Raw genomic sequence first — 15,744 nt, 5'->3', positions numbered from 1 at the left:
GGGATAAAGTGTTCAGAGTTTGTTAATCTCAGAATCCTGCTGTTATCCCATATAGAAGAAAATAAAAGTTCGACTTGTATATATTACAGGTGCCAATAAACAAATTAAAAAGCTCTAAATACCCTCTACCGCAAGTTGATTCGCCTAATCGCTCTTTAATAATGAATGAAATATATTTTTATAAAATATATCGGTGTTGGATATCGAAAACCGATATCCACACCCGATATCTGATATCGTCATCCTTCCCCCTGAGATGGAGACGGATCTCGACATCAAGACGGATATCGGTATCGGATATCGGCACTGTAGCAACCGATATCCGATACCGATATCCGATATCTGGATATCGAAATGTACGGATACCGGAAATTGCCTTTCCGGTATCCGATACAGCATCCGTCCCGATACCGTCATCCGGTACCGGTATCGGGACGGGCGAACACTAGTGTGAAACTAAATAAACTTATCAAAGTTGATTTGTTGAGAAGATTGGTACTCTCTCATGAGGAATGTGAGTAAGACATGCGTTTGACTGTTGGCGAGCTATTTTCTTCTGTTTTGGAATTAGTAGTACATGCTGTTGACGAACTATTTCATTTATAATTGTTCTGTTAGTTCAAAATTTTACGGTCGTTCAAAATTATATTGCATTATTATTTTGAATTAGTTAATAGTTTAATCTTGTTTCTATCATATTTTGAAGTTGATAATTTTAATAGACTTATGCTAATTAAGGCTAAACTGCCGTACAGTACCCAGACCTTATTTGCTATTCGAAGCCCAGCTGGTAGTCGGGAAAGTCCATGATTTCGGCCCAGTCAGCTGCTCTGATCAACCGCCATCCCTTTCTTCGCTTTCTGCTGTCTCTTTTGGAAGGGAAAAACATGTAGCTGACTTGAAGTATCCCCGGCGGCTTCAAAGGCTAAATATATTTCCTGCGGACAAAATTGAGGTTACCTAAATAGGAAATGACATGCCCAACTTATATTTGTTTTTTCATATTTTCAATCTTTTCCCGTCATTGCATAATGTCTTAACAAGGATGTTATGTCGGTTGCCTCGTAGTATTTTTTATTGTTTGCCCATTACATAATGGTTATCCCAGGGTCTTTCGAAGATTTTGTCGTTGTAAAATAATTGAAGTGGAATGATATGCCCAACTTGTTATTGGTTTTTTGATATTTTCAATTCGTTGCAGTCTATGCATAAATTCTTATGATATTATGTATTATGTCGGTTGACCTCATAGTATTTTTATGGTTTGGCCATTACGTAATAGTTATCCTTGGATCTTTCGGGGATTTTGTTGTTGTAAAATAATTTATCTTTCTTTCAACTGTAGCATGAATGATAACTATGGCTTTATAGCTTCTGACATAGCTTAAATGTTTATGTTTGTTGATGCGAATTGACTGAACTTGTGGGTCACTTTAGCAGATCATGCAGCCAATTGACCGTTTTATTGTTGAAGAATATCTGCTGGACGTGTTGTTTTTCTTCAGTGGCTGGTTAGTATAACTCGTTCAGTGTACTATGTTTTTTATCTATAAAAAGCTTCTTAGTAATACAATGTTGTTGCTCGTGTTGACTTCAGTTCGCTTGTAGTTTAATTTTTTTGCTCTGAAATCGCCAATTGCATTTTGAGTTAGTATGCCTCAAAATGGACACCTTTGTTGTCCTTTTCCACCAATATCAACCCTATTAGCTCTTTTCACTTATAATGTCTGTCTTGTGGATTATTTCCTTGTTATCCGATCTGGGCATTTCCTTTTTTCTTTCAAAAAGAAAAGCTTAGTTCCTTTTTCTTAAATTCTTTCTAATAACTACTTCTTGGCATATTTTGATATTTCTTTCGTGGAAAGATAGCCGGAAAGAATGTACCACATATATGGCTGGGCTTCCTGTACCCTTCAGATACGAATACTTAATGGCAGAGACAATATTTTCTCAGGTAAGGGTTTCGCCAGGACATTGTTTAGTCTTGTTTTCAACTTTAAGTTCTTTCCTTTGTTTTGCCTTTGGGAGTATTTTTGTTGTGAGGATAGTTCGCAATGATTTGTTTACGTTGCATTGGTTATTAGTCCGACCTTGCCCTCTTATACGTTCTTTACAAGACGAATTAGCCAACCAGAACACACGTGTGAGTCCTCGTACGTGTGAACCATTTTAAAAGAAGAGGTAACCGGTACGAGAGAGGGATCACACATTTTCTTGGAAGTCTACCCGAATCGGAAGGCCGGCGGAGCGCCGGAGTCCGGAGCAGCGGAGTGACCATCCGCGGCTGGAGGGGACTCGTCCATCAAGGGCAGTCCATCTTCTATTCTTCTCTCTCTGTTTGGTTTCGATTTGATGAACTACTATTCTTGGAGTTACCATTGAAGTATAAGATCTGGATATATGATCGTATCACCCTCTTCCTCATGATTGTGATCAACCTTACAGAAGAAAAACCGACTGAAAGATTAGAGCAAGAGCTTGGCCTGGGAAGCCTGGCAATCAACAGACAAGGCTTTTAATTTTTCACAAACAAAATAGACGAGACTTTTGATTGCATCCTCTTGCTGTCTGCTCCCTTTCTATCTGGGTTCTTATCATTTTTCTGCATCCCCCAATAAAACGAAGATGCATTTAACACTTTTGTACAAGGACTCTTATCCTAGTGTAGACTTTTGTCGCTCTGTGCCACAAAGTAGTTCCCATTGACTTGTACTGGACACATTAAACAAAATCTTCCTGTGATAAGTTGTTTGCTTTCACGGCTTATTGTTTGCTTTACCTTAAATTCGGTCTCTTTTGGGTTTACTTAACGACATCGGAGTTAATCCTATTTGTCTCAATCAATTCTATGGTGAAAGCGTGCAGATGTTTCCTGAAGAGGGGGCCTGATTTTTTTTGTCTTGAACTATCGAATTATTTTCCTTCCTCATATTTGAAATTTGTGGACCTCAACATATTATTTTCATGCCTTTTATTGTTGTTTCTATTTTTCCTTGAATTGGATGTCTACTCCTCTACGGTTTTCATGTAATGATTTGTAAGAGGGTAAAATGTGTGTTAAACTTCCTCTTCCTCCCCTTGATGCTCCTCTCACACCTAACATGGAGCTCCAATGGCAGGTAGGCATTACTCAAATCAGCAGGTCTAATGCCATTCATTTCGAGCTGGTTTAAATATCAGCTACTAAAAAAAAACGAGTAATGGGGTCTACTACCATAAGTGACTGAGAAACAGTCGTATAGGCCACTTATGATGTGTGGCCCATTTAGAAGTCTAAGAACACAGAAATTAAAGCCACGAGTACAGTTTCATCCAAAATGTGAAACCCTATATATTTTGTTAAATGACCTGAACGAAGCATTGATTCCTTTCGAAACTCCAGTCCTTAACGGGGTTGCTCCAGGGTCCTTGAAGAAGATCAGTCTGCCACTGTGAATGGCTATGAAGATCACTACCATGGTACCAGAGAAGTGGAGGATCCTTCTTCGCTTCTGGATACCTTGCAATACTCGGCAAGTCAGAACTTTTTTTTGTTTTTCCAATGATCTCACACCATCTGAGAAGCAGTGTCGATGGAAAACGAAATGGTTCTCCTTGAGCTGAACTGTAATCGTGCAGTGATCTGGAGTCACCTGAACATGACCTTGAAACGGCATGACATCGCTAGCCTTCCAAGACCCTCTGGAATAGGAGACACTCCTGCTCTTATGTTGTTCTGCCTGTGAAGTACGACAAATGCAACCTCATGCGCTGGAACAAATGTGGAGCTTATCCTGGAAGGAAGATAATTAAAGATCACCTTTCTGAGGTGATGAATCCAACAGATCCAAAGTACAAAAAATGCAACACGCTGATGGTAATGTATATGCCTGGTTACTCCGCGACATTGCTGGGAACCAATTCAAAAGGTTTATGGGCCTCAAGATGGCATAAGAAACATGAGATCAAGTGCACAAGATCTGAGCTAATTAGAGCAATGATTGGCACATGTTTGAACCGCTTGGCAGGGAGAATGAGCTTCCAAGGCGACAAGACCATGACAGATGCTAGCGATCTTCAAGTAATGTGGAAGAATCTAGACCATTACATGCCAATAGCTGACTCCAAAGAGTGGAAACAGTATGTCAGGAAAGGCTGATTGTTCTTGTTCTTTGTGGGACACCAGATAGAAATTGAAGCATTTAAAAACCAGATCCCAAACGGTGTGAAGGTACCAGACCAAGAACAAGCTATATAAATTATTGATAAGGAGGAATGGTAACTCAAGTTGGTCCCCGGAGCTTTTAAAGAGAACACAAAGGCGGTCTTTGTGGCACAAGTAAAGACTCAGAGGAAGGAGAACAATGAGCAGAAGTCCACAAAGGTGAAGAACTCCAAGTTCAAAGACAACCTGCACCGTATGAACTGCCAGAAGATGAGCTGTGCTTTTGAAAAGTGCTTGTTCTTACATGGGAGACGAGCCACATTATTGAGACACATGCAGCTAATATCCAGGAGGCAGATGAAAAGGGTATGGAGGTAAGAACATCATAGTTATCTGGTTCTAACAAGACTTTGAGTCCTCTAAGGATGAGGTGGAGAAGCTTAAGTCCATGGCGAGATCCACATTTATGGCCAGAGGGGGTGAGCCTGTGAAATGTCTTGGTACTTCTCTATCTCGCCTACAGAATGGATTGTGGAATCAAGGGCCACGGACCACATGATTTTACACAGGTCCAAATTTTATACCTATGCATTATATTTTGGCAGCCGAAAAGTATCGCCTTGGTGAAACTCGAGTAGCGGGGATCGTTAAATATTTCTTCTATGTGCCATATCTTGAAGCTCAACTGATTTCTCCGCAAAAACTGTGAAAGATATTTATTGTGCACTAGTTCTTTACTCCACTGACTGCTTTATGTATGGCAAGGCCCTGGAGCAGAGAATTGGACTCTTTAAGTAATGGAACCGTGTGCTGAATATGGAAGATGCTGGAGGTACTGGCCTGAAGTTGACTAGAACAGCTCGTGAAGGAGGTGACCAAGCACGCGCTGTCGGATGTGCAAAAGTATTTCATTCTCGTCTTGGACATCCATCGCTTGATATTTTGACAAAGTTGTTTTCAAACCTTATGAGAAATTGGTAAACATTAGCTATCCTCATTTTGAGTACAGGGAGAGATGCCAAAGCTCCTTTATGCACATTCATTGTGACACTTGGGGCCCCAGTCAACTCGTTAACCCGGGTCAGATGGTTTCTCGTTCTGACCAATTGTGGGACCAGGACGTCGCAGATCTACCTGCTCTATGAAAATCAGAGATAACTTAGATCATTCGATATTTCTGTAATATTATCCTAAACCAGTTTGGGGTCAAAATTAGAAAATGCTCCCAATTATTTCAACCACTTTTGACCACTTATTTCTATAACCAAGGAATAATCCAAGAATCTTCTTTTTCTCAAAAAAAATAATCCAAGAATTTTCTTGTGTCAGCACCCAAAAGCAAAACGAGGTGGCCGAGAGGAAGATTGGACACATTATGGCGACTTGCCAGGACCATGGTGCTGCACCGAAATGTGCCCAAGTACTCAGTGTTGACAGATACTTACTGGATCAACTGGCATTCACCCAGATCTCTTGGATATGACTGTCCCATTGACTCATTCTCACAAAATTTCCGAAATGCACATATGATATCAAAGTTAATTCCCTGAGCATTTGGGTGGATAGCATACATCGATCTGTCTCATTGGCTTCCATGGAAACAGGCGAGTTGTGTCCATCGGCCAATAGAAAGCTGCATTGGGAAATGGATGCCCTCATGAAAACCATTACTTGTGATATTGTAGACTTGGCCCAGGAAAGAAACCGTACGATGCAGATGGGTCTATGCTTGATGTACATTTCAAATGGAAGCCTGGAGTAGAAGGCTAGGCAGGTGGCAAAGGGCTCTAGTGTGTCATATGGCATAGACTGTGGGGAGAGCTTCAGTCATGTTGCACTTCTTGGATTCATTCCAAACTATCTATGATCCAAACATGCCCAATTTAAAATTGTGTTTGAAGATGCAGGAAATGTCAATAAAGATGCTAGAAATGGGTGGTGGGCTCGTGATATGATCCCCAACCCTCCTCAGGGTTAGCCAGGAAAAAGTATTTTGAAGTTGAAGCTTCTTGGATCTTGCCCCTGCAATGTCCAAGTCCCGTCTCTCCTGTTATGATCCTCATCTCATCCCTTGTAGTCATTTCTACTTCACCACATCTTCAGGCTACTTGCCCTACGTTGATCCATGGTAAACATTAGCTATCCTCATTTTGAGTACAGGGAGAGATGCCAAAGCTCCTTTATGCACATTCATTGTGACACTTGGGGCCCCAGTCAACTCGTTAACCCGGGTCAGATGGTTTCTCGTTCTGACCAATTGTGGGACCAGGGACGTCGCAGATCTACCTGCTCTATGAAAATCAGAGATAACTTAGATCATTCGATATTTCTGTAATATTATCCTAAACCAGTTTGGGGTCAAAATTAGAAAATGCTCCCAATTATTTCAACCACTTTTGACCACTTATTTCTATAACCAAGGAATAATCCAAGAATCTTCTTTTTCTCAAAAAAAATAATCCAAGAATTTTCTTGTGTCAGCACCCAAAAGCAAAACGAGGTGGCCGAGAGGAAGATTGGACACATTATGGCGACTTGCCAGGACCATGGTGCTGCACCGAAATGTGCCCAAGTACTCAGTGTTGACAGATACTTACTGGATCAACTGGCATTCACCCAGATCTCTTGGATATGACTGTCCCATTGACTCATTCTCACAAAATTTCCGAAATGCACATATGATATCAAAGTTAATTCCCTGAGCATTTGGGTGGATAGCATACATCGATCTGTCTCATTGGCTTCCATGGAAACAGGCGAGTTGTGTCCATCGGCCAATAGAAAGCTGCATTGGGAAATGGATGCCCTCATGAAAACCATTACTTGTGATATTGTAGACTTGGCCCAGGAAAGAAACCGTACGATGCAGATGGGTCTATGCTTGATGTACATTTCAAATGGAAGCCTGGAGTAGAAGGCTAGGCAGGTGGCAAAGGGCTCTAGTGTGTCATATGGCATAGACTGTGGGGAGAGCTTCAGTCATGTTGCACTTCTTGGATTCATTCCAAACTATCTATGATCCAAACATGCCCAATTTAAAATTGTGTTTGAAGATGCAGGAAATGTCAATAAAGATGCTAGAAATGGGTGGTGGGCTCGTGATATGATCCCCAACCCTCCTCAGGGTTAGCCAGGAAAAAGTATTTTGAAGTTGAAGCTTCTTGGATCTTGCCCCTGCAATGTCCAAGTCCCGTCTCTCCTGTTATGATCCTCATCTCATCCCTTGTAGTCATTTCTACTTCACCACATCTTCAGGCTACTTGCCCTACGTTGATCCATGGTAAACATTAGCTATCCTCATTTTGAGTACAGGGAGAGATGCCAAAGCTCCTTTATGCACATTCATTGTGACACTTGGGGCCCCAGTCAACTCGTTAACCCGGGTCAGATGGTTTCTCGTTCTGACCAATTGTGGGACCAGGACGTCGCAGATCTACCTGCTCTATGAAAATCAGAGATAACTTAGATCATTCGATATTTCTGTAATATTATCCTAAACCAGTTTGGGGTCAAAATTAGAAAATGCTCCCAATTATTTCAACCACTTTTGACCACTTATTTCTATAACCAAGGAATAATCCAAGAATCTTCTTTTTCTCAAAAAAAATAATCCAAGAATTTTCTTGTGTCAGCACCCAAAAGCAAAACGAGGTGGCGAGAGGAAGATTGGACACATTATGGCGACTTGCCAGGACCATGGTGCTGCACGAAATGTGCCCAAGTACTCAGTGTTGACAGATACTTACTGGATCAACTGGCATTCACCCAGATCTCTTGGATATGACTGTCCCATTGACTCATTCTCACAAAATTTCCGAAATGCACATATGATATCAAAGTTAATTCCCTGAGCATTTGGGTGGATAGCATACATCGATCTGTCTCATTGGCTTCCATGGAAACAGGCGAGTTGTGTCCATCGGCCAATAGAAAGCTGCATTGGGAAATGGATGCCCTCATGAAAACCATTACTTGTGATATTGTAGACTTGGCCCAGGAAAGAAACCGTACGATGCAGATGGGTCTATGCTTGATGTACATTTCAAATGGAAGCCTGGAGTAGAAGGCTAGGCAGGTGGCAAAGGGCTCTAGTGTGTCATATGGCATAGACTGTGGGGAGAGCTTCAGTCATGTTGCACTTCTTGGATTCATTCCAAACTATCTATGATCCAAACATGCCCAATTTAAAATTGTGTTTGAAGATGCAGGAAATGTCAATAAAGATGCTAGAAATGGGTGGTGGGCTCGTGATATGATCCCCAACCCTCCTCAGGGTTAGCCAGGAAAAAGTATTTTGAAGTTGAAGCTTCTTGGATCTTGCCCCTGCAATGTCCAAGTCCCGTCTCTCCTGTTATGATCCTCATCTCATCCCTTGTAGTCATTTCTACTTCACCACATCTTCAGGCTACTTGCCCTACGTTGATCCATGCCTCCTCCGTTCAACCCCGACAATTCCCGTTCAACCCTCGACCCCTGCAAACCCTTAATCTATCTTCTCCTTCAACTTCTCTATTGCTGGACGCAAAACAGTTACTGAAATCAAATCATTTCACTATCATTTGTTGTGGGAGTTACATAGATGACGATGTGACCTACTTGGATCGTTTAGCTACTGAGGCAGTTCACGCAGAGCCTCAGGTTCACCACACATGTAACCAGCATACAAGTTGCTATCTTATCTCGAGGGAATGTCAGGTCATGGTTATTGTTCAAAAGAAGCATTGCATTGGAGCAAATCCGTCAACGCATTTGCTCCAGGGCAGTTGAAGAAGATTTGCCTGGCCCCAGGAACGGATACGAATATTGCCGTCATGAACTACCTAATTATTTATCTTCCTCGTAATTGAAAGTGATTGGTGTGAATAGGTAGGTACCGTCGGATAGGAAAGTGTAAAGACTTCTTTTTAACAAACTGCTTCATCTCAGAATCATAGACAATTTTCTTGTTTATTTCACAAATGAACAAACTGACTTATCGAGATTCTTCCATTTGACGGCAATCTGCCATTAATGTTGTTTTTTGGTGACACATTTGTTTTGTTTTGCATATGCAGCTTCTCTTGCTACCTCATGCTCCATTCAAACCCCTTTATTACACATTAGTTATTATTGATCTTTGCAAGGTAAGTTGGTCCATCTTCTTTTTTGTTTCGATTGTTTTTTAGTTTGGTGGCATGATGCTACATTGTCTGCAACATTTTATGTTTAATAAAAAGCCTTGTCTTCTTCCGTGGTTTCACTTAGTTTTTTATTTTTGAACTGTAAAATGACCTGTGATCAAAGGTATTTGTCGTCTTAAGTCAAAGGTGGCCTTTCTTAAATTGAACCATATTTTTGGTCTCCGTTTGATTTTCAAGCGGGGGTGTCGTGAGAAATTCCAATTATTAGGCTCTACTGCGACACCTTGAAAAAAGAGGTTTCAGAGATCGAATATGAAATCATGTGACTCTTTATTTTAAGATTACGGGGTTAAAACCCCATCAGTGTATTTCACCGATTGCCTAATTAGGCAATCGGTGAAATATATATATTTTTAAATTCAAAACAATATTTCACCGATTGCCTAATTAGCTGACGACAGAGACAAACACAATAAAGTGGAATGGCGGTTTTCAAATTTAATTATTTACTGATGAAGCTTTTTCACTGAGAAGAACGTAGTGGTGAAGCTCATTGAAGAGAACTTTAAAGGAAAGCGAGATATCTTTCTTTTCACAATTGGTTGGCCTTAAATGGCTGTACAATTGAGGGTCTGGCCTGAGATTAGTTCAGCCCCCCTACCATGTGATTGCCTTTTACTAATTCTTCGCTTGAGAATGTCAGGGAAAAGTGCTTTCCAATGCATAATGTTTTGATTTTGCAATCCAAAAGATCCAAATTTCATTATTTAAGTCTAAAGAAAAAAACAAAGAGACTACATCATCAACGAACTTAAGTTATTTGTCGCTTGAATGCCTCGCTGCAATTTATCTAATGTTAAGTTTTCTACGATGCAAATTTTTTCTTAACATTAATCACATCTTACCCTTTGGGTCATGTAATTCTCTTTTGCTGTCTGGAGGACGAATACTGTTGAAAAACTGCTTCATTAATTATGTTCCGTGATCAAGGTTGAAATACTTCCGCAGACAGATGCAAGTCATTTTTGTAGTTGTCCTATTTACTCACAATCCTCTGTGTAGACTCTTTTTTAAAAACTCGGTTCTGCAGTCCTTCATTTTATGATTTCGATCCCTTTGACCTAATTTTATTTTTCTGGCAATGAAAACTTTAGGCTCTTCCTGGTGCATTCCCGTCGGTTATAGCCAGTGCAGTTCGCACATTGTTTGACAAAATCGAATACTTGGATATGGAGTGCCGTTCCAGATTAATTTTCTGGTTTTCTCATCACCTGTAAGTTTTTGTTGTCTTTGAGTGATAATCCTTAAGGCTTTGTCTGATGTGTTCGTTATTGTTGGATTTTTATCTCCAAGGTTGAGAGCATTTGACTAGGTTTTTCAATAAAAAATATTAGGTACTTGATATTTGAAAATGTTTCCCGCTTACTACTGACCCCTCAATCACTGGGTTTTGCGGTGATTTCGTCAAATCCTAGTGGGATTATGTTGCAAAAAAGATCGAATGACTTAATAATTCATGCTAGCGCAAATATGTTACAAACCATACCTGTACTATCCGAGAAGGTGATATAGGAGTCGTGATTTGCGTTTGCTCGGCTTAAGGATCGATCCGTCATATAGAAATAATTGTGCCCTGTTTGAGTGATTAATACATCAAAATGCGTTCCTTATAAGATGGATATGATGGCTGAAAAGTACAAATGCGAAATGAGAGTTTACATCAGTAAAAATTAGAGGAAAAAAATAGATTAAGACTGTTTTCTTTCTGCGAAGTTGTGGAAAGGTACTTCAGTTTTGCGCTTAAACCTGTATACCCGAGTCGAATATTTTCTCCCCATAATTAAGTTTTTTATTAAAAGGTTATCACTTCAATTTCTGCTAATTTTAAATAAGTTACCATTGGCTCATTATTTGTTCTCAGATCAAATTTTCGGTTTGTTTGGCCCTGGGAAGATTGGGCGTTTGTTATTGATCACCCTAAATGGTCACCTCAACGGATTTTCGTTCAAGAAGTCCTTGAGAAAGAAGTTCGTTTATCGTATTGGGATAAAATCAAACAGGTATTCGGCTGTAGTCAACTGTAAAAGATTCGATGTATTATTTTTTCTTAATTTCATTTTGATTCTACTCTTTTTTTCTCGTATTCAAGAGCGTCGATCATGCAAATTCACTAGAACAGCTACTTCCACCAAGAGGTGGAACGTGTTTCAAGTTCAGTACGGAGGAAGGAAAGGAAATTACGAGCGCTCAGTCTCTTTCTTCTGAACTCAGCGGCATGGTGAAGGGAAGAAAAACTTCTCGTGAATTATCCACGTGGCTTGAAGAAAAAATAGTTTCAGTTCATGGCTCGAGAATTGCTCTTGAAGTGGTTGTACAAACTCTACTTCACATTGGTTCCAAAAGTTTTACCCATCTTACAACTGTTCTAGAGAGATACGGCCGAGTTATTTCTAGTTTATGCTCAGATGAGGAGAAACAGGTTGCCCTAATTGAGGAAGTTAGTTCGTTCTGGACAAACAATTGTCAAATGACTGCAATGACCATAGAGAGAATGATGGCGTATCGCCTTGTGTCTAACTTGGCCATTGTTGCTTGGGTCTTCTCTCCCGCAAATGTCGAACAATTCCACCTATCGGATCATCCATGGGAGGTGAGTTCTTCTTTGAAAGCTGTTTTATTATCTCCCTTTTTCAGAGGTTTTATTCTTTTAAAATTGTTTGATTGAATACATTGTCTCAGTCACTCTTCTTGGCCTAACATCAGCTTCTGCGAAAACAAAATTTAATACTTCATTTATTGTTAGTTCTGGCGCGATTAGTTTTTCACATCGAGTAAGTAATTAATTTATTATTATTGAAAGCCGTTTTTTGTTATTCCCCTTTTTAAGAAGTTTTATTATTTAGAAAGATTTGAAGGAATACATTGTCTTGGCCACTCTTTTTGGCCAAACATCTGCTTCTGAGAAAACTTTGACATTGAATAAATTATTTATAGTTGGTTTGGGCGCCAATGGACATATAGCCACCTCCCGGACCTAGGGGTTGGCCATTGGATGAAACCAGTTCGGATTTTTGATCTATAGCATGGCCCAGGTCTAGGAAATCCGATTGATCGAATTTCCTGATCATAATCTGTCTATCGATAAGATCCGACCTAGAAGAGAGCGATAGAGGTCGTTTTTCCTTTTCACCCTTTTTTCTTTCCGTGATCGATCATGAACGTTTCAACCGATAGATCCTGATTGTTTGACCAAGGAGTTTGATCGATTGTGATCTGTTAATCATTATCTGATCAAAATTTTCAATCGATCTATCTTTCAAATAACAATTCAATCGATCTGACATCCATTACCGACTGTCTATCTTTTGATGAATGGAGGCAGGGTGACAGGAGCCCCAAACCCTGGGAGCTCAAGTAAACCCTAAATACTCAGACAGGATATTACACTTTTGTTGAAAACACCGCCGTGAAAGTGAGGAATAATGAAAATACCTTGCCTACTCTCACATCCCTACCGCTGCCTGCTGTTTTGGGCTGCGATATTCGATTTGATCATAGTATGTTCGTTTAAATGACAGATTTTAAGGAATGCCGCAAACAAGACATTTAACCGGATATCAGATCTTAGAAAGGACATCGCTTCTATAAAGAAGAGTATCATCTCTGCAGACGAATCTGCCTTGAACGCAAAACAAGAGCTTGAGGCCGCTGAATCCAAGCTGGAGATTGTGCATGGTGAACCTGTCCAGACTGAAAAGCCGGGTAGACTAAAACGACTCAAAGCAATCTCAGAAAAAGCGAACGAGCAATCAGTGTCAGCGCGCGAGTCCTTGGAAGCAAAGGAGGCGCTTCTTGCGCGAGCGCTTGAAGAAAATAAGGTTTTCTTCGAATTATTGGAATCTCTCTAAGTAGTAAATCTGGATAAACTTTGAATATTTTGTCTATGTTTGGCAGGCGCTTTTGTATTCCTTGTACGCAAATTTTTCTAGTGTACTCTCACAGAGATTAGAAAAGGTCTGTGTGGATGGTAAGCTGCCCGTTTTGGAATCCACTGATGTGGATGAGATGCGTGTTGATTCTGAAGAGCAACAAAAAATGCAGCTTGACTCGTTGAATGGGAACTCCGATAACAGGTTTCATCTCTATTCTCGTCTTTCAAGGGTTCATCTCCATACGTCTTGTTCATATATCTGGGTCAATGATGAGCTTCTTTTTTCTGTGGAGAAGAACGCGAAAGAGTTACGATGTTGGCGAGCAGGAGCAGTGGTGCCGGTCTACTTTGGGCCACGTGAAAGCTTTTTCAAGGCAATACGCCAGCGAGGTGGGATAGACGTTTTGTTATGAAATTATGAATATTTTCTCTACAGGTGTTAGTGCCTCCCCATTATTATAATATTTTAAAATATATTTTTTCACTGTATACCATGCGAGTTTCTGGGTCACGTGGTAGTGTTAGCTCATTTATTTTATTTGTTCTGCTGGTCTTCATTCCTACCCATTTTTCCTCACTCAGATATTAAAATAATTCGGTTTTACTGTTTCATTGTCCCGGCACATTTTTGATACGAACCATGCTCTAGGTTTGTATCAGGAAAGGGAGAAAGGTATATATTCCCGGTATTGGAGAGTAGAATGGGATCGACCGGGGACAACCTGCCTGAAGATGTAGTGAAGTAGAGACGATCACGAGGGATAGGGATTGCAGAAGGGGAGACTGGACTTAGACATGTGGGGAGGAGAGACAATGGACTTCAACTTCATTCTCCTTAATGGAGGACTGCCCTATTTAGAAGGAAATACAAACGTAGTACCTGAACTACTCCTAAGAAGTCAGAGATTGTATCATTTTGTCCTTTCAAACCTTAGAGTTGTTGGGTCACTGTATATATATATATATTATCTGGCTTGTTAATCCCGGGTCATGGTTCCTTTTTTTGCTGCACGCTATTTTTTAATTTTTCTTGCGGTTGAATCATTATTCTTGTTTTTCCTCTTGCCAGTATTAATCACCGTCTAATTTGCGTTTCGATGGGAAAATTTATATTTTACTGTTTTTCATTCAATCTATGCTGGTGGTTTTGATCCGTATGCTCATCTCCGTTTTATCTCATACTAAAATTTAATGTTCTTTATTTTACACAGTTTGTTGTTGACTGAGTTGTCATCTTTTAGATTTGGCCACACATTGACAACCTGAACAAGGAGGTGTTCCAAGATGCTCATCCGATCTTCAAAAAGGCTGTGTATGCTGGACTTGGCGTGCTTTCTTGAACACGGTGTGCCGTTTCGTCTTTGTATCTCATTTTGAAAGGGAGATAGTTGGAAAGACAGTAATCTCTTGGACGAGGAGACAGCAGGGAGCATCTTGACCTGATTCTCTGTTTTGTATCTTAATCAATCCCATCATTGGCATGTTAATGGTTTAATTGATTCTCTATCTCGTCTTGAGTTTATTTGGTGTACTTGAGTTTATTAGCTAAGCTTTTTGTCTGAGTAAAACAAGTTGAATTGTTTCAGAGAACGGTTGGGAAAATGATCATGATTCAACTGTATCTGAAATAAATATTTTTATTTTATTTTACATGTTGGATTATCACTTACACTATACTATAGTTTCATAGGCTTGAGTGGCAGAACAAAAGATGTGTAGGTAAAGATAGTTGAAAATTCGAAATTAGGAATAAGGTTGTACCTGTGTTCTAAGTATGGTTAGAAGAGGCTGCAGACAAATATTAGTACTGTTATTGTTTCACCAGTTTTCAATCGTTTAACATCTAATTGACAAGAAAAATAAGGAAAATTGCACAAACCTTTTTTGAAAATATATTTCCACCAAACAAATGAGGCAAAGGTGCCAGTAGACGAGTTGCCCACAGTGATGGCTGCATGACCTAGATCCCCAATGTGAAAGTTCAATATTATTCCTTGCAATCTATACTTTGAAAAAGCAAGGGTCAATTATCTTGCTAATATAATGTTGCTACCTAGCAATTAATCTGGACCCAAATTTATGGAAAATTTTCAGTGAGAACGAAGGGAGAGAAGGATTTGGGCTCTAGGACGACATCAGTCTTGTCGAGAAGTTTTTTGTCTTTTGGTGTCTTCTCTTCGTGCCTTGTCTCCAATATGAGTTTTGACTGGGTAACCTGATGTTTGGCTCGGGATATTGATAGATCTCAAGGTTGATTATCCCAATACAAGACTTAAGAGGCTCTCAAACCTGTCTTAAAAATACATGGGGTTTCCCTATCATCTTTTCCACTTAATCATAACTAGATCTAAATTAGATAAAAAATCTAATTATTTTGAAACCTCGGTCAACATCCTCTTCTGTTACACCTAACCCAAAAATACCTAAAGAATACATCATGCTTCTCCTTGGTGAATTCATCTTTTTTAATAGAAAAGGGAAGAGTTGTGATAATTCATCTTTTTTAACAGAAAAAAGGGCATGACAAAAAACACCTTCCATCCTATAAA

The 15,744-nt window shown here is 39.8% G+C and overlaps 1 protein-coding gene across 2 annotated transcripts in view; it reads left to right on the top strand.

Annotated features, from left to right (window-relative positions):
* The window catches only part of ABH1 (ARM repeat superfamily protein), a 31,166-nt gene extending 16,440 nt beyond the window's left edge, over positions 1-14,726 (top strand). Inside the window, exons 9-19 of one of the 2 annotated variants that reach the window (XM_078584575.1) lie at positions 756-955; positions 1,441-1,511; positions 1,870-1,954; positions 9,199-9,267; positions 10,419-10,537; positions 11,186-11,324; positions 11,414-11,914; positions 12,843-13,142; positions 13,219-13,397; positions 13,492-13,585; positions 14,437-14,726. In XM_078584575.1, the coding sequence (XP_078440701.1) occupies positions 756-955; positions 1,441-1,511; positions 1,870-1,954; positions 9,199-9,267; positions 10,419-10,537; positions 11,186-11,324; positions 11,414-11,914; positions 12,843-13,142; positions 13,219-13,397; positions 13,492-13,585; positions 14,437-14,535 (1,856 nt within the window). In that variant the 3' untranslated portion in view covers positions 14,536-14,726. Of the gene's footprint in view, positions 1-755; positions 956-1,437; positions 1,512-1,869; positions 1,955-9,198; positions 9,268-10,418; positions 10,538-11,185; positions 11,325-11,413; positions 11,915-12,842; positions 13,143-13,218; positions 13,398-13,491; positions 13,586-14,436 lie in introns of both variants that reach the window. The other variant, XM_078584568.1, reaches the window with a different exon arrangement.
* Positions 14,727-15,744: the final 1,018 nt, after the last annotated feature.

The sequence above is a fragment of the Wolffia australiana genome, chromosome 1 (genome assembly GCF_029677425.1).
Source record: "Wolffia australiana isolate 7733 chromosome 1, ASM2967742v1".
Classification (NCBI taxonomy): domain Eukaryota; kingdom Viridiplantae; phylum Streptophyta; class Magnoliopsida; order Alismatales; family Araceae; genus Wolffia; species Wolffia australiana.
Note: the sequence above shows the minus strand (reverse complement) of the source record. Positions and strands in the feature narration are given on the sequence as shown.